Source organism: Macrobrachium nipponense, chromosome 36 (genome assembly GCF_015104395.2).
Source record: "Macrobrachium nipponense isolate FS-2020 chromosome 36, ASM1510439v2, whole genome shotgun sequence".
Lineage (NCBI taxonomy): Eukaryota > Metazoa > Arthropoda > Malacostraca > Decapoda > Palaemonidae > Macrobrachium > Macrobrachium nipponense.
In genome coordinates this window covers 43,033,285-43,052,663 of record NC_087220.1, presented here as the reverse complement: position 1 = coordinate 43,052,663, position 19,379 = coordinate 43,033,285, and the positions used below count along the sequence as shown (strand labels likewise).

Below are 19,379 nucleotides of genomic sequence, written 5' to 3'. Positions count from 1 at the left end.
AGTTAATATAGAAAGTGTGTAGAGATTTTATTTCAGAGAGAGAGAGAGAGAGAGAGAGAGAGAGAGAGAGAGAGAGAGAGAGAGAGAGAGAGAGAGATTGTTTGTGCTTGTAAATGTCTAATGAGAGTTTATCCGTTAGTTAATCTAGAAAGTGTATAGAGATTTTATTTCAGAGAGAGAGAGAGAGAGAGAGAGAGAGAGAGAGAGAGAGAGAGATGAACTTACATGCATAAATGTGTGTTAGTTTGTCGATATTTGAATTACAAATTGTGTCTATTTTAGTTGATTTTATCCTTTGACGGAGAAAGGTTATATCCATGATCTACACGTGTGTCTATCATCAAATATGTAGATTTGGAAGAATATGAGCTACAGAACTTATCAAGACAAAGAGAATCTCTGACAGCTTATGAATGTGCGTTCATAATCAGAGACGTGTAGTACAATTTAAGACTTTACTTCATCATCTATATAAACCAGCCCGCTGTAGAGTTTCGTCACCCCAAAAGAGAGGAGGTGCCAGCTCCATGTGAATTATTGTAACTTTGCCAGAAATCAGTGCCATGCATTCCGTCAGCCGGTAATTATAAAATGCTCTGGCCTCGGCCTTAGGAAGGGATCCCTTTGTGCACTACAGTGGTGTCACAAATCCCAACAGCAAATGCACCTAAGGTTCCCCAGAGTATTGGTTATTGAGATATTATTATTATTATTATTTTATTGTATTAAATTTTTTATTATTATGATTATTATTATTATTATTATTATTATTATTATTATTATTATTATTATTATTATTATTTTCAGCAAATCCAAGGGAAGTGTCAGAATTATAAATAGGAGCCAACAAACAAATACAAGTATATGTACAGGGTATTTCAATGTATAGCCAAATAACTGAAAGCTTTAACTGTCTTTACTTTTCAGTTTCTTCCCAAAATTCAAGGTACACTTCGTAATTCCTGCTGTATATTCAAGATCTAGAAAAAATGATTACTTTCACAAAATAATTTGTTGAATTATAGATGCCATGGAAATGGTGAGTCACTTTGTAATTTACGTTGTTAAGGGTGTTTTATTTTCTAAAAGAATCGTCCAGGTGGGTTTTTTGACAATCATTTATTTAAATGGAAGATGAAGGGAGATTTGTGACTCATATTATCAGACTATTGCAGTTCGCACTGAAGCAGAGAACGTGAACATATCTTTCATTTGTCAGTTACTTTTTTGCGGCTTATCGCAAATTAAGAATATATAAGTATCACTGCAGTACGACTCACGTTATCGAATTTCATACAATAAGTAAGTGGAAACACTTTTCTCTTTAATGCGATAAATTGTAGTTTTCTAATAAGCAATGTACTACACAGTTACTTTCGGAAAATTACGTAACAATTTGCCCAGGGCTATATGTCAGCAGTCCCTATTACGTAAGGTTTGACAAATTTCCCTGGGCATTTGGGACCAGTCTGTGTTTATTCCTCGAATTAACTTGAGTTTTGCCTCTGGTGTTATTTAAGGAATTAATCCATTTTTTGTTTACTGTCGTGATCCCCCTAAGAACTTGATATTCGAGATCAGCTTACTATTTCATATATAGGTTTAGTTTTTATCTCCCGAATACTCAACTTTTATTTTAATGCTTAATTCTGTCAAAAGTAAAAAAAAGAATTTAAATAAGGAAATTTCTTACTGCAAGAATGTGGAATGCTGTTTACCCAATAAATTCAGCATATCTGTGTGTTACAAATGTTGAAATTGAGTACGTATGTGAATTGAGTAAAACGTAATTTATATTTAAATGTGTTTTGTGAATACCGTTCCTCAAGGCACCCAAGAGAACTGGTAAAATTGCAGTTTATGTTTCAGGAACGTAACAGTACCAAATTTATTATGTATTATGACCAGAATAATAGTAGTATTAACAATGATTACATGGGATGAAGTTAAAAGTCCACCATTGGTTGTGTAGATTTGTTAAAATAGGACAAAACTTTTCTCTTTATTGATAAGAAAAGCAAAACAGGTTCTCAAAAAAACTGTATAGATTTTAATATACTGGACGTAGATGAATAATGCAGTGTTTGGTCTTCAGTCATTCTCATAATAATTTTCATAATAATGACCAATGTTCCTTTTCTTCCCCCAGGTTTGGCCTTGCGGGCAGCAGGGCCTGACTCGACAACAATCCTTCTCATATCTTACCCAGGAGAACTTTTCATTAGGATGCTTAAACTCATGATCCTGCCACTCATCATTGCCTCATTAATATCTGGTAAGAATTGAAGGTGGTTATATTCTAGATAAGTTCAGTGCAAAAGTATGAAAAAGATTCATTCTTGAATAGGTAAAGGTTTGCAGTAACACACTATCTCTTGAGGGGTAAATTGCAATTTGAGGAGTACATATCTACAGTAATGAAAAAATAAATTCTTTTAGATCCTGGATAGAGATAAGATCCTCCAATTTATTCATAGATGACCACCTGTGCATAAGAACAAAGGTGATAGAAGAGTTAATAATTTTCCTTTCAGGTTCAGCTAGTCTTAACGCCAAAATGAATGGCCGAATAGTTGTGAGGACAGTTCTCTACTTCATTGCTACCTCACTCTTGAACGCAATCCTGGGAGTCATCCTCGTTGTTGCTATTCACCCAGGCTCGCCATTATTCAAAGAGGTTTGTCTCTTATGGTCACAGGGGTTCTTCCTTCTGGAGGAAAAATGTATTAATATTTTTTTCTACAATTGTATGAGATTTTTATTTTTGTAGGGACATTCTGGTTCCTACTTTTTTTATTCTTTGATCTATATGATCTACCTTTCAAATAGAATTTTCTGTTCCATTGCCTTATTCTGAAGAAAATATGATAAATGATGTGTTTATTGTGCTAAATAGAATCATATGTATGTAAAAATTCAGGAGGCAAATTGATGCAGCCAAAGAAGAAAACCATTACTAATTAGTTTTCTTTTGACTTCCAATATAACAGGCCCTTGCTAAAGAGATTTCTACGGCCGGAAGTACATCATCAAATGTCAACATTTTGGATGGTTTCCTTGACCTGGGTAGAAATATTTTCCCTGATAATTTGTTCCAGGCATCATTCCAGCAGGTAAATAATAAATGTTTAGTTGCTGGACTCAGTGGATTGCTTGAGTGAGAATTGTAATATTAGGCTGACATATTTTTGAGTTGGAGCCATGAGGGTTTACTTAATAGTTACTGAATACAGGGAATAGCTTCATTAAATACCTTGATTTGAGATCCTTTGCATCTCTTGGTGTTGAATTTGACCATAGCGTTAATGATGAACACTGCATGTCAAAACTACATGAATTCTTAATAATGCCAGTGATATAAAATTTCTTTAAATTTTTTTAGCCATTAATTATTTTCCAATGAGAATGCATTTTTTATTCTGCATATTCATTGTATTAATTTCGTAAATAGTTTTTTTTTCACTTATCTGAGTATCCCATTGAGGGATCAAAATAGTCAAGTTCTTCTGTGTAATAAGATTGCATCCAATACAGGTTCACACCGTTTATGATGAGCGGATTGTGACAGTTAGGAGTAATTTGACTGATGGAGTAGAAGAGGAGATTCCTGAACTGGTCCGCAAGGTGAGAAATAATCAAGGGGCAGTCTGAAATCAGAAAACTTAGTACAGTGAAAAAATATCTATATGTAGATGGAAAGATGTACCTTAATATTGAATGTTGTTGGAAAGTAAAGTAGGACCTTTCAAACTCTCAAAATGTAAACAAAAACTGTGTCTGCATTACTTGACATATTCTCTCACTATCTCCAGTTTCTTCACTAATGTTTCACTTATTTCCCCTCAGGTCAAGTACCGAGCAGGTACAAATACTCTAGGTATCATAGTGTTCTGTCTAGTTTTTGGTACCCTCCTTGGATCATTAGGCAAAAAGGGAGCCATTGTTATCGATTTCTTCTCAGTGATTGATGCTGTCATACTGAAAATTGTAACTGGCATCATGTGGTGAGTGTACATCTTTAATATCAGTATTGAATGATCTAAGGCTTTAGAAGCAGTGTTCATGTGCATACAACTATATAAACAGTATTCTTAAACTGTGATGGTAAATGTGGTATATGTAGTAATCATTTTAACGTTCTTGAAAATGCTCTGCAGATGCTCACAAATGTTATATTGTTGATAGAATTTCACAAGCTTGAAAATCTTGTGCACTTCAGACATTAACTTATGATCTATATCAATAACTTTAAACTGTAGGTAGTCTTTTAAGAACTAGTAGTAATCAACAAACCTGAAAGTAAACTGTAGAGTCATTTAAGATATTTTAGTAATGATTTTAACAATCCTGAAAATATTTAACTGAAATTCATGTAAGATCCAGTCTTAAGTACTAAAAACAGTCAGTAAATGTAAATTTCACTTGAAAGTTTCACAAAAAGATTTTTCCAGAAAAAAGTTAGCTTCCCTCAAAATCCCATCTGTTGGCAAATGGGATGAGTATATCCACTCTGGTAGGGGGAGGGGCATACAGAAGTGGTTCTATTCTCACCATTTTTTGGACATTTAGTAGATACAGTACTGTATAGGAAAGGGGCATTACATAAAAAAGGTCCTTTCTAATAATAAAAAGACAAGAGACAACAAATGAAATTGAACATGCTGTACTTTTTATTTTAATGTAATTAATTTATTTTATGGGCCTCACTTGATAGCTTTGTAGTTTGCATATTACATAATGCTCATAATCAACCAGCCAATTGTTTGATTACAATATGAGGACTTCTGTTCCAATCTTACATGGAAAAATTTGAAAAACAACTGATCAGCTACTTTACAATGACATAAAAAAAAAGTGTTATAGATTCAGATCACTAACTAAGGATATGTATTTGTCAAGAGAGGAGGAAAAGGAAGATTGCAAGTAAACTTCTCATCTTTCTAATCTGATTAGACTGAAGGAAACTATATTTTTTTAGTAAGAAGTTACATATATTATTAATAATGCACTGCATTTGTGGTATAAAGACATTTGCCTCATAGCTAAAGATGTGTCATTATCATCCTAGAATGTTTATTCAAGGTCATCCAAGTATTCAGTATCATACTAAAATGTTTTCAGACTTGATAGAATGATTGTAAGCTTTGACTGTTCCAATGGGACATGATGTAGATTATACACAAACCAGCTGTTTCTCTAGATAGAATAAAAATGTGAAATGGTATCAAAGGGTGTTTCTTTTACTGTCTCCATTTTTTGCAGGCTTTCTCCTTTGGGTGTTGCAAGTGTCATCATGAGTAAAATCCTAAGTGTGGAAAACCTCGGCACAGTGATGAGCAACCTTGGCCTCTTCATAGTGACAGTGGTGGTTGGTGTATTAATATGGCAGTGGGTATTCCAGAACCTCATTTATTTCCTCTTCACTCATCGCAATCCTTTTCACTTCTACATCAACCTGCTGGAGCCTTGGGTGACTTCTTTTGCTACGGCTTCCACGTGAGTTATAGTTAAGGCGAGCAGCTCATCTGCCCCCAAAATTACGATTACTACTACTTCCCCACAGCAAGACACCCGCCATTCTCACAAACACCAGTCTCAGTCAAAAGTAATCTCATTTTTTCAGCGTGACTAGATTGCATTTTAAATTGTATTTAGTGCTCATATGAATTAGAAATTTTCAGTTTTCTATTCCCTTGAAGATTGGCAAAATAAGTAAGTGTAATATGAACTAACGTAACAGACTTCAAATTTATGTGATACATTCACTAATTTAATTGAACGGCATATCAAACCTTCCAAATTAAAAAAAAATTAATCATATTACACAATTGGCTGTCAACCACATTTTATCTGTTAACAGTTTTGAATTAAATCAGACAAAGTAATGCCTTTGCTGACCACTTTGGAAGGTGTTTAGAGACTGGACTGTGAGCCAGGCGCATCAATCTGTCCTACCTGGTGCACATCCTGGGGTCTCACTCTAATCTGGATTAGTGTTGTAGACTTGGTTGAAGTAACATTTGAACCACTCTTTATATATAATCCCACCACCTACATTATATTAAAAGAACTTTTTTTAACAACCCTGTTACCTCTGTCCTTTGTAAATTAACAGATTGGTTTTGTTTCAAAGCTTGAATGCCACTGCAGTAATTTTTGTTTCATTATTCGGCTAATTAATGCACCTCCAAAGTGAATCTCCCTCAGTTTGCCATATTTTGAAACTCCCTGTATGGTTTGTTTGTTTACAGTTTTTTACCCAAAAGCTGAATGTCTATCCCTTTTTATTTTACTTTCCTTATGAGCATAAGTTGTTTACATTGAGGGCAAAGAATTCCAAGTTAACTTTTGTCCTGTTTTGAATAGGGTAATTACTGAGAACAAGCCTTCTATTCAGTCTATTCAGTACAGTCCACTGTCAACTTTCCCTACTGCATCTTCCAAATGAACCCACTGAAGCTGAGAATATAATTTGTCAATAAGCAATTGACTTCTGTAGTAATTTTAAATACTGTACTGTAGTTTCAGTTATTTAATGTTTTGCATACCTTTGATGGAAATGGTTTTACATGTCTTAAAGTCTCCTTCATTTCAGTAAAAATGCATTACCTGAGTTATAAAGTTGGAGATTTAAGTGAGTAGATTTCCTGAATGTACAGTTTCTGAATTCATAAGGCATTTTCTGAGCAAATATTTGTTTCATCACAGTCCCATTACTCCTGTACAGTATGCCAACAATTGTGGTCTTGGAATGTCCTCAGGCACTACACATTTTAGTTTAAGGAACAAAGATTGGCAGTAGGAAGGAGAATATGCTACTTGGAACTTTGGACACTTATCACTCACTTTTTGTGTGTCTGGGCTAATAGTTGCTGTGCTGTTTGGTCATTGTAGGATTGTTAGTTTTCATTAGACTTCTCTTTCATTAATTCATTTATTGTAATCTTCTGTTCTTATTCATAGACCCTTTTATTATTTTTACCATTCAGTGGCAGTGTGATTTTCACACCTTAGCAGGCAATCAACGTTGCTAGCCTTTGTTTTCCAAGTCACTGTCTTGTCAGTTAGAAGTTGCGAATTCAAAGTAATTATGCTGTTATTCTTTTATAATGGTTTATATGCATCTATTAGTGATAATTCAAGCGTTTGAGGGGTTTTTATGTTTTCCCTAAATAATTTTGGTGTTGATTATTTAGTTTTAGTGCTTGGCATTAATTAGGAAACAAGTGGATAACTACTTATTATCAGAAAGCTAGGTTGCACTCATGTTACCGAAGACTGTGCTGTATATATTTAGCTTCATTGTGTAAAGAAACTGTAAAAGGGACTATCCTTCATTCTTTGTGATGTATTTTTTATATTTTCAATATTTTGATTTTTATCCATAATTTTTTATTTCACATTAATTTTTCTGGGCCCCACCTTTGTACATTAATGATAGTATTGTTTTACTAACTGTTAAGTCCTTTCTAGAAATAATCCCCCCACTCTCATCCTCAATGTGTATTGTTCAGTCACAACTCCCAGTGGTTCCAGGCCGTAGATGGCAAGGTGAGGTTGATAGTACATAAGCAGGTGATCAAGCAATTATGGGACAATAGCCGAGTTTCTACAATTATCTTGTTTGATCCCAAAGCAGGAGGGCTGATTAGAATCATTGATCTTAACCTGTAGAACAGTTATGTGCTGCAAAGACTATTCAGGATGGAAACATTGGCTTTAGTTCATTATTCCTTCAAAGAAGTGACTTCATGGCTTCCATAGACTTCAAGGATGCACATTTCTATGTCCCAGCGCCTAAGAAATACTGTATGTTTAGGGAAGAAATTTCAGTTCAGATTCCTGTATTTTGGCAACTGCTCTGCAAGTCAGTGGTCAGACCTTGGTGTCAGTAATAGCATGTCCCTCAAGGAATAGTGTCAGGTTTTAGAGGTGGGCTACATGGACAATTTGTTAGTTTGCACCTCTTATACGCATGAGTTGCCAGATTCCACAGATTCCGTGCTTTACAATCTTTGATTGTTTTTAACCAGTTTCCAGCTGGCACAAGAAGATTATCCTATTGTTAAACTGAGGGTTTGTTAGCTATGAGAAGTACAATATGATTAAAAATTTGTCATTTAAGCTTGTAAGTGTTCAAGATCTCACATCAACTGGGAGAAGAAAACACTTGGTGCCATCAATACAGAAGCAGCTCTAGTTTGCCTAAAAAAGATGGAATCAGGAGAGTGTCATCCTTGATCCAGCTGTCCTGGCAAACCCCAGATCCTTTGAACAGGTTGTGACAATCCCTGATTGGTCATATTGTGCTTGGAAAAGCTTGCTTGGCAAAATGTTCAGAATACTGTCACTACAGCTTCAACTAGTAAGGTTCTATTAGCTGGTGTCTGCTTACTTGGCAGTTATTCACTTGTGGCCTCAGACACCTTGAATGTTCATCAGTTGTGGCAGGATCCCAGCCAGCTCTTACTGGAAGTTATGTTGATCTCTCTAACCAGAGATTTAGATGTTCACAAACATGTCAAAATCCAGAAGACTTACTTGACTACCAGGTGAAGGGAATTGGGTTCCTCAGGACAGGAGGCAACACATCAGCTTACTTGAGTTAAAGACCATCTTTTCATACCTGTAAGCATTTGCTCAACTCTTAGCAGTAAAGTTCATCAGTGGGTTAAGCAACAACCTCATGACAGTGACTTCCTTAGAAAGTCAGAGTGGTACAAGATCCAAGATGTTATGTCAGCCAGTAGTGGATATTTCTGTTTGGGCAGAGGTAATAGTACCAAGTTTATCCTAGGAAGGCACAACGTGATTGTAGTCAGTCTTATTCAGAATGGTCGCTGCATATGCCAATTAGTAGGGTTCTGCAGTGTCAGTGAGACAAGTAGTTGTTGATCTGTTTGCAACAAGCCATAATTGCAAACTGCCATTATATTGTTAAGCCCAGCATAAATCAAGCAGCTTAGAAGTTGGAAGCACTGATGCAACTCTTATGATCTGGATATGTACATATACTGTACTACTTTCTGTTCATTCTGGCTTGTAAGTCAGGTTATGAACTAGCTCCAAATATCCAGGAACATGAGGATCAACTTGATTGGACCCCTTTGACCACAGCTGGAGTTATTCCTTGACCTGCTTACCATGTTGGTGGACAGTCCCAGGAGGTCTCTACACGAAAGAAGTTGCTTCACCAGTCATATTTTCTCATTTAGGAGATGACATAACTTCACATATTGTCTACCTAGCTGTGTCAGAAACAGGAAGCTTTCAAAGGAAGCACCCAAGGCATTGCAAGGCTTTGTAGAGCTTCAACTATCTGGCCCCACCAGTCCAAGCAGTTCTGTAATTAGTGCAGTGAAGGGGGGTGTTAACCAGTTTATTCCACTGTACTTTTGTCTTCTTTCCCTGATGCAGTTTATTCCACTGTACTTTTGTCTTCTTCTTTCCCTGATGCACCTTCTCCACTGCCTGCTATCAAAGGCATCATCCTCCACCAAACCTCTTCTCTCCACATCTTCCTTCCCTTTATCTCGCCATCTGATTCTCTGTCTCCCTCTCGATCTTCTTCCTCTAACAGGTTCTTCCCAAGCCATCTTCACTCCCTCCCCATCATCTATCCTCAACACATGCCCATACCATCTCAATTGTGCCTCTCTTATTACCTCTGTAATCTTTATTAAGCCTGCCCTTCTTATTATTGCGTCATTTACCAACCTCTCAGGCCACGATATTCCCATAATCCACCTCAGCATTCTCATCTTTGTTCTCTCAAGCATTACTTCCTCTTTTCTTCTTAGAGCCCATATTTCCAATCCTTACATTAACACTGGTCTTATCAGTGTGCTGTTGATCTTGACTTTTAGCGTGATTGACATTTTCTTATCACAAAGTACTACTCCAGCTACCTCTCTCCACTTCCCCCACAGCTTTTTACACAGAAGAGAATTTTTTCCTGGTATTTGCATCTTTGAGCAAGGTTAACAGAGTCTTGGCTCTTTTGGGAAGAGTTAAGTAGGTTAGAGATTGGGCTCATTGGATTTAACATGTGCCTCTGACTTTGTTGTGAAGATTCAAACACCTTTCCTTTGCTTCATTCAACAGTAATGAAGAGGACTTACTCTGTCCTACTCTGTGAGAGTTGTTTGTCCTTACCTGTGAGAGTTCAAGTCCATGAGATCAGAGCCCTCTTTACTTCATTAGTTTTTAGTCATATCTTGGATATAACTTTTTTTAAGCATAGGTACTTGATGGTGTAACTCTACTTTTAGAAGTTTACTGCACTCACTTAACTCTCAGATGGTTTCAGATGTATTAACTGAAACTGATCATCATGGCTGGCCAAGTTTTACTTGTGGGGAAAAGACTTGGAGGAATCATTTCCTATTCCTAAATCAATCTTCTCACATCTACTTTATTGAAATGTACGAAATATAAGAGACATAAACCTCTGGGGTTAGTAACTTCTAGGTCTCAGGTGACTGTCAAGTGTGTTTACTTTTTGCATTGACACACACCATTACAAATGCCTTGCTTTAAACACACTAAAGTGGTTTATCCAAATATATAGTATAGCAACCTATTTTAGTTCCTAAGTATTCTCTTGGAACTTTTAGGTCTCATTCATTACTCTGGGGCTTTCAGCAGTTCAGTATTCTAACCTACATTCCTATTCAGTCATATGAATAATTGGGTATTGATGAAACTAAATTCATTTTTTCATAGAAATCCCTCATTCATATGATGAAGTTCCTCCTCCCAGCCTCAATGGTCTTATAGCTTCGAATAAAGGCTGCACAAAAAATGAGGCATGTAAAGCCCCAGGAAACATATGCCATGCTACTACAATTGTTCTTTTGTGTTTGAGACAGTGTAGTGTTCTAGGACATTCAGATGATACCAAAATTGTGGCCATGTATGAGTGATAGGTATGTACTGAAAAATTAATTTTGCTTCATAAAAATAAAGTATATATATGTATATATATATACAAAATTTCCCAAGCTTTTTAAATTTTATGATTAAAGAATGAACAATGGAACAAAAACATTTTAGCTCTTTAAATTTTCTCACACATACATATATATAAGTATACTAAAGTTCCTTGGAAAATCATCTGTATCTTTATGAGGAGTTAAAAGTAAATGTTACCCTTTTATGAAAACAGAAAAGCTTGGTGTCTTTAATGTGAATGGAAGGAAGATTTAACATTATTTGACAAACATCTGACAATCCATTTGATGACCACTGAAAAAAATGGTCCGAGCCTCAGGACTAGCCCAGGTGGCATCGGGGCTGAGGAAGCAGCACCGATGCCTGATTAGTACAGTAGTTAGTCATCTGTGGCTATAGATCCTACACATCCTCCAAGCTCAATTTCTTTCCAGCTTGCTGCATGGCAGTCAGCAGCAGTCTAGCAATTTACTTTTTTTTTTTTTCCAAATAATTTTTCCCTTCCCCATAGACTAGAGCTCTAGCTTGAGCATGCTGAATATTCCAGAATTAGTGATAAACATAAAATACTATAATTGTAGCAGGAATTTTACTGTTTTGAATACTGCTATCTCGCTCTTAGTCACATTTACTAGATTTTTCCTCATTCCCTCCTATTCCTTCACCCATTCAACAGTTGTCTTGCTTTCCTCAGTATTTAACTTAATTTTGTCAGGCATCTTTGAAAACTGATTTCATAGGTGCTACATTTTATGAAAGTATTGCAGTCTACAACTAGATTTTTTCTCTTCATCCTTCTATTTTCTGGGTTTCTTTTAAGGGAACTTTTTTCATGAAGATAAGAGTTTTAAGTTGAGATGCAATTAATCAAGACTGTAATACTTATTCCACCAAAGTGGTTGTGTTTCTTATTTCTTTTTTTTTTTTCAATAAATGATTTGGTTGATGCATGCTGCAGTAGCCATACTTGATCTAGGGTAAATGGCTGTTTGCAATTGAGGACTTTTCAAGTAACCTCTTTTATTTTTACATTGGATAATAGTGTAATGTTAGTTTGACCATTACTGTACTTCTCCAGTAATATTAATGCCTCATTAAACATAAGTTTATGTGTTGCTACACGGTAACAACCCTTTTAAAAGCAGTTCTGGTATCATAATGCGACTCATAATGTTTGGGACCTTTTCTGATGAGCAGGGTCAGGAAGCATTTAGATTTTGTTGCAGTCCAAACATCATTAGTCCATGTGATGTAGTTTCATCGATAAAGGCTCAAGCTTTTTTAAGTGTATTTTACCTGTGATTATTTTATTTTGTACAAGTTATAAATTACAACAACAATGATCAACAGGATGTTAGCCCCAAGTGTCATGGCATCAAAAAGGGATTAGGCAACTACTATTTTGAAAATGAGTGTTGTGATGTACTGTCGTTTGTTGAATAGTCCATTACTGTGATTTTGTGTGTTCATGAGAACATAGGCTTACCAAAGGTAAATCATATATTGGTGTATAATATGTGCCTGCATTACATGTAATACAGTATGTATTGGTATTGTTGGTTAAGAACCTTCAGGTTCTTCAAAGATGGTCTTACTTTCCAGGTGTGTTATATCGACACTTCATAGATTACATTAATCTAATTCCAGAGGTAATACACTTTTTTTATATGGTAATGCTGCATTTTGTTGAGAATCTCTTTTTCTTAAAGACAGTCAAATTATTTGCGCTAAAATTCCTTGATTATATGCCTTACTGTGTGAGGTTAATACCATCTAAAGAATTCTCTTCAGGAGGCAGTTAGATTAAGAGGTTTACATTCCTAATAGTAGTTACTGATAACAAATCAGTAAGTTCAACCAGTTTTGACTATACATAGCTAGTTGATTTAAATTTGAAGCACATAGATGCTGACAACTATGCAGAAAGGCAACAATGCAGACATATTTTTAACTTCTGCATTGTAAAGTAGTCACAGTCAAAATTGCATCTTTAAAACTTGAAGCCTTATTGATGGTAGGTGACATCAGATGTACGTGTACATAATTTCTGTTATTGTTTATTTTTTCCTGTGTTTAGTATTCAAGAAAAAATTTCTTAGTGTGAAATTTTGAGTAATCATGATGATTGAGCAATACCATTTGGACCCGTGAAAAACTGGACATACTCAGTTGACTTGAAAAATTATTGTTAAGGAAAATGATTGGATGTAGGATCTAGTTATTGAGCAGTTCTAAACAAGAGGTGCCCATCACATATTGAGCAATTCTAGACAAGAGGTGCTCATATTAAAAAAAAAAAAAATTGTTGGGGGGTATCATGTAAGCTTTCATCTACCCTAGAGCAATATTTCATTAGTAAGTTCTAAGATATGCAGACATATATAGGCAGTTCTTGAATGAAGATTAAAACTATTTTATATATTGTGGCTCTCTGCAAACCAAAAAAATCTTAAATCTTTAAATAGTACATTTCAATTTAAGATGAGTTACAACTTTTGAGTTTCTTATAGTATTAACATATAACTCATTCATCCACAGTAAAGTATGTACTGTGCCAGGTTATGTCTGTACAAATGATATTCTACAGTGAAATATATACTACATGCTTTATAATTCAACCTTTTTTTTTTCGGAAAAAATCAAGTAAAGTAGATGAATCCTTTATATCTCTTAACTCTTAAATTGGTATGTGTGGCATTAATTATATTTTTCCATGTTTATGGTATATAGTGCTTGACACAACTTTTCCTATTTTCAAATTTCCTACATAAAGTACAATGTATGCAAATCAGTAGTTTTGTAATGCTTCCTGTGCAATTTCCTGTACATTACATATTAGTGTTTAGATAAACAGTATATTGTTTTACATGTTTTTCATTGTAAGCAGTGGTGAAATAACTTACACCTAGACATTGGTACTCAAAAAGGCTCTTACACTTGAAAATGAGTGTGCATGATGAATGTTAGTGGGATTAGCTCTAGAAATTTTTTTTTTTTGGATTTGAGCATTGAATCTGGTGCCTTTCATGGACAAGAACTTTGTTTTGAATTGCAGTACATAACTGCCATCCCAGGCCTTTAAAATACTAATTTCCTTGACCTATGTAATGTAAAATATTGTAGTTGGAATTTTCATTTGTTAAAAATTTTAAGTAGGCATGAAAATGTAGGCCACGTTGAAAATTAGATACAGTACATGATCATGCCTGCAAGGTCCTCTTTATCTTGTCACATCAGTGCAGGAATATAGACTTTACATTACAGTACTGAATTTCTCATAGCTAGAGAACAGGATCCCTTGCTTTAGTTGCGCAAATGAATTCTCAATCCAATTTTCTCAGAATGTTATGTGCCTCTCCCCCTAACCGTTTTAAATCTGTATATTACTCACAATAATGCGTAGTTGTGGAAATAAAATGTTTTCTCAAAGTAATTCGTTTATACTGGACATGCATAGGTTACCAGACAAAATTAAGTTTGTACATATCATTCAGTTAGTTTACACGCAATTAAAAATGTTTCTGACAGTTATCTTGCCAAATCAGCTAAACCTCATTACACTCATTGCATGTTAGGACTGTAATGTCACTTATTTATAACTGGTTTATAAATCTAAATTCATTTTAATCTAGATGTTCAGGACTCTTGATTTTTCTTACAAAATATTTGGTAGTTTGATTTCTGCATGGAAAAAGTTATAGCACCTTGAATACTGTTGACAACCAATTTTTTAATTATGACACTTGCAAGATTTCTATGAAATCGCAATGATAATTCTAAACATAAGTAGCCCATTTTTATAGTTACTGCCTCACTTGCTCTTTATGACTGTAGATGTCAACTAATATCACTGACCTTTACCATCACAGCTCCTAATAAATATCAGCTAAATTGAAAAAATAGTAGAACCCTCTCATTCATGGCAGGCCACATTTATTCATAATGCACAACCTTGGCTCAGTCAATGGCAGAACATCTTAGAAGCCTTTGATAAGGTACAGTCAAGTCCCAATTAAGCCCCCATGTATTTGTTAGGTACTATATAGCCAACATTTGTTCATAAGAAAAATTCCTTCTTTGCCATAGTGGTTTTTTTTATCAGTTATTCATTATTTTAATGTGTACAGCTAATATTCATCATAGTTATACTGGATGGTGTTTTCATCCAAGCCATGACCAAGACCGAACTGTGCACTGTAAACATTACTGAATGTTCCTTGCAGCAGCCCTTTGGTCCCTGGCTGCCATGCTTTCAGACTGTTACTCTTTATTTGTTCTATTTGTCCTCTTCTGTCCTAGCTATCCAACTTCTTCAGCTCCATTTTCAGATCTCATTTAGACAAAATTTTTTGCATGTGTCACGAGTCAAGAGATGTGACTCGATGGTCTCATTAAGTTACTAATAAATTCTTTAAATAAATCAAGGAAATTACCTTTGTGAAACTATGTAAAACAGAACCCAGAAGCTCAAGAAGAAAATGGGTTTATGCTAAGGTCACTTTTAATGACTACTTCTGATACTGTGTTCATTAGGTGTAGTTGTTAGCATTGTAATAATTTAGCAAGATTCTTAAATTACTTCCAGTTTTGTTGCAGGATTCACATTTTGTCCTAAATCAAGAAATTTATAACTATCAAGAAAGAGAGCATTATAAATGAATGTTTCATTCCCAGTTAGGAACCTTAAGGAAAACCTCTCAAGTTTTTGCTTATGCAGGTAGATTGTCATTTTCCTCTTACCTTTACAAGAAACTTCAATACGTACATAAATGTATCTTGCCGTTCATCTGTAATGTTCATGAGCATTTACAGATTAACTCATTTCCTTAAAGGATCTAGGCAACAGTTATGTCAGCAGCTGTTGTTCCCAAACAACAAGGACTGATACACTACACTTGTCTTCAAGTGTTCTAATTTTTCACTGAATAAAGAGATCTTGACAATGTGGATACACTTTAGTATCCTTTATGTAATGTTAACACTGTAGATCTAGAAGAGTTTTACAGTATAAACTGATATTTTGCCAAGCTCCAGTTCCAACATTTTCTTCTTTGATGTTCAGTAGTCATTATACTGTGCCTTCCCCAGATGCAAGTGTATTGTTGCTTGTTCTGGAAAAAATTTTTTTCTTTCTTTTCTGATTTTGTAATGGAGGTGGTGTCTTCTTGAATACCTCTTTTTTTCAGAATTGTTAGATTATCTTCTTCCTTGATATCTTCTTGAAAATAGCATTTCTTGTTTGTATTTATGTATTTTAGACTTAGCCTTCCGTTTTGCCCATCTGTTAGTTTCAGAAGTATTAACCTTAAAACAGTCCATGTATGAGAAGATTGTAGCTATTGACAATAACAGAAAGTTCAGTCCATGCAAGTGTTATGATAGTAACAACCCTAGATTACACCTTATTTTTACACTTTGCTTCTTGGTTTAAATCCACGTTTATTTTTGAAATTCACACCTCACCCCAGGTAATAGCTTCAAAAAGCATACCTAGCTGCAGTTGTCAATCTGAGTATTATTGCAGCTTTTTACTGTTATGTATTGAAATTTGCAACCTTTTAACACTTTTAGCTTTTAAAATAACACTGCCATGAAAATTTCAGGGTTGTAATTCCTTGAAATAGCATTGCCACCGAAATATCACAAGCACAGTTTCAGAGATCCTACCATTTTGATGCAAAGTCAACATAGGCTTTATTATTGTTATCATTAGTAGATACAAACTTTAGTGAGACATTTTAGTTCTGTAAGAAGGGGTTTTAGGTTTAAAAGAAATGTTAAACATAAGACGAGTTTTAACATACACATATAGCTCTGGAATTCATGATTGTACCCCAAAAAAGCTTAGACTTTTCCGTCTGTAGCTTTCGACAAATAGCCTCTTTTTAGAATGTACTACTGTAGTACTTATATTTATAGCTGTTCATGTGAATTTTAACTTTTGAATGTTACAACATTCAGCTACCAGATAATTTTAGAACATCATATACTCGACCATTTGTCCAGCCTTACTTTTCACAATGTGCTAGAAGTGTTCAGGGTTCAGGAGCTGATTATGGTCAATGTTATTAACCTTTACCGTTAATGGAAGGTCTCAGTGATAAAGTTTACTTGTCTGTATTCTTAAGAGAAGTGAAAATTTAACCAAAAATAAAGGTGAATCATATTGCTTGGGGCCTTGTTAAGTTTTATTTTACATAGAAATTTGCATGTCCATGCATGTATGAGCCACTTTATCGTACCGAGTACTTTATGTAATCCATGCTTATGTTTGAGAAATTCTTTGAATCTTAAAACAGCAAGGTTTGTCATTTGGAGTGTAATTTAACATTTATTATCATTACCTACCAGAAGTATCAGTACGTACAGTGTATGATAAGTATTAAAATTATATTTAGAATTACTATAAGGTTGAGCCTAAAGTGTTAAAATCTTTGCCTTATACGTACTAATAGTGGCATTGTATTTACAGTAATATGTAATGCCATGATTGTGTCTACCACTAATTTGTCATTTGAAAACAGCAGCAGCTCAATTTGCGTAAGAAAATGACGGTGTAAAATTCTTAATTTTATAACCCTTAGGAAGATTCCCAAGCACTGGAAAGAAAGCATGTCTCACCTGGACTAATTGGCAGTACTCTTTGTCAAATGTCTTTAATTTCCTAATATTTTGCCATGGAATGAGTGTTAATTGGGTTAGCGTAGGTTTAATATGTATACTGTACAAGCCCTCCCTCCCACCCCAACTATATACGTATAGCCATTTCATTTTACTCTCATGTTATTGCAACCTTGGCATCAGTTTCAATATTATTTCTGTGATATTGATAAAACTTCAGCACTAAAAATATAATCCTTCTGTTATAAAATCTTAGTTATCTTCTAAACTGTGACTGTACAAGGATGGTCAAATGTCATTTTATATTTCAGTTTGGTTGCAGTAATTTGAGTGTGACTGTTGATTGGCCTACTCTTTGTTCTGCGCTCTTGCTTTGGCTCTGTATTGAAATGTTATCTTGCTCCCACATCTTCACTCGGGCTTCTGCAAACTCTTGTAGTGCTCTCTATTTATTCCTTTTCTGGTTTCTTTGAGAAAGGAAACTAGTTGTATCAGATCCTTTATCAATACAGTATAACTTTACTGAATAGTGACCAGGCTTGAAAAACTGTTTTTTAAGTAGTTCTAAAGTATATTTATTGAAAATGAAAGATGAACATAGAGATTTGTTTATATCATTGTCCTTGATACTTTTTTATTTGTATTGATAATGATAAATCCTTTAATAATGTACAAATGAGTCTACCGTTTGGGTTCATCTATCCATCAGAAGTTGGAGCAATACTGGCTGATGGAAGATTGCTAGGAGACCTGATCTGCTACGACGCCTCTCCAGTTGTAACGGGAGCATCATCACCGTTTTATTTCAGCTGGCGGGAGGGGAGACTGAGAAAGGAGGCACTTTTCAACTAAGCTCTCTGTACTCACCCTCGCCCCACCACTCCTCTATACATGAAACCCGCGAGCATGACTTAGGACATAATGCGAGGACGGTTATTACTTTGCGCCATTGTTTTTCAAATTTTACCTCTTAATGGGTAAATAAGATCGCTACTTTGTAGCTTGCAGGGTTGACACACATTAGCCTGGTGCTATTCAGTACTTCCTGCAGGGTTATTTTTGATCTTATACTTCATTTACTAAGCATGTTTTCACAATTTATTTCAAACATTGTTATATTAATTTTAGTTGAGTTTCAGCTACTTATTTTCTTTTGCATTTGTTGTAAAAAGATAACTAATTTTGGTATTACAGTGGGGGTTAACATTACAGTTTTATGCATGATTACCTTGTGAATTCGAATTGAAGCTGTCCAACCATATGTGCTAAGGCTCATCCTCGTTGAGTGGACCTGGTCCCAGGTTTGGTGTGTAGAGGCTCTCATATGACACTCATACCACTCAGTAGAGAAAGGCATTATCTTAGAAAGAGGCTTAGTTCTTGTTTGACTAAGAAGGGGATATACAAGGAGACATCTTTATCCCTGGGGATAACCATGTGCATGGTGCCACCCCACACCTCTCAGACAGCCCGTAAACCTGGCCATCATACTGTAAAATAATAATGATAAAATATAGAGAAACAAAAAAAATCCCTACTAAATTTACCGGATGGGGTTTTTATTCTTCTAATTAGGCTCTCATTTCTGTCTGATATTAAGATATCAAAATTATAAGTAAATTGAAAATTGTTAATCCATGGGTGTTTCCAGAAAACAGAAAATATTGCACTGAATGCAATGAAAAAATTCCTGGTAACACTAAAAAAAATAGACAATTTTCTTGTTACCATTTCCACACACTTTATACAACAAAGATAAAAAAAATGTATATGAAAATAACAATACGTAACTTGGTTACACCTAT

The 19,379-nt window shown here is 35.0% G+C and overlaps 1 protein-coding gene across 4 annotated transcripts in view; it reads left to right on the top strand.

Moving 5' to 3' along the window:
* Positions 1 to 19,379, top strand: part of LOC135203581 (excitatory amino acid transporter-like) — a 224,441-nt gene that overhangs the window by 194,701 nt on the left and 10,361 nt on the right. For all 4 annotated transcript variants that reach the window (XM_064233345.1, XM_064233342.1, XM_064233343.1 and 1 more), the window contains 6 exons: positions 2,150 to 2,275; positions 2,535 to 2,677; positions 2,991 to 3,113; positions 3,535 to 3,624; positions 3,847 to 4,004; positions 5,263 to 5,496. In XM_064233345.1, coding sequence (XP_064089415.1) covers positions 2,150 to 2,275; positions 2,535 to 2,677; positions 2,991 to 3,113; positions 3,535 to 3,624; positions 3,847 to 4,004; positions 5,263 to 5,496 — 874 coding nt within the window. The remainder of the gene's footprint in view (positions 1 to 2,149; positions 2,276 to 2,534; positions 2,678 to 2,990; positions 3,114 to 3,534; positions 3,625 to 3,846; positions 4,005 to 5,262; positions 5,497 to 19,379) is intronic.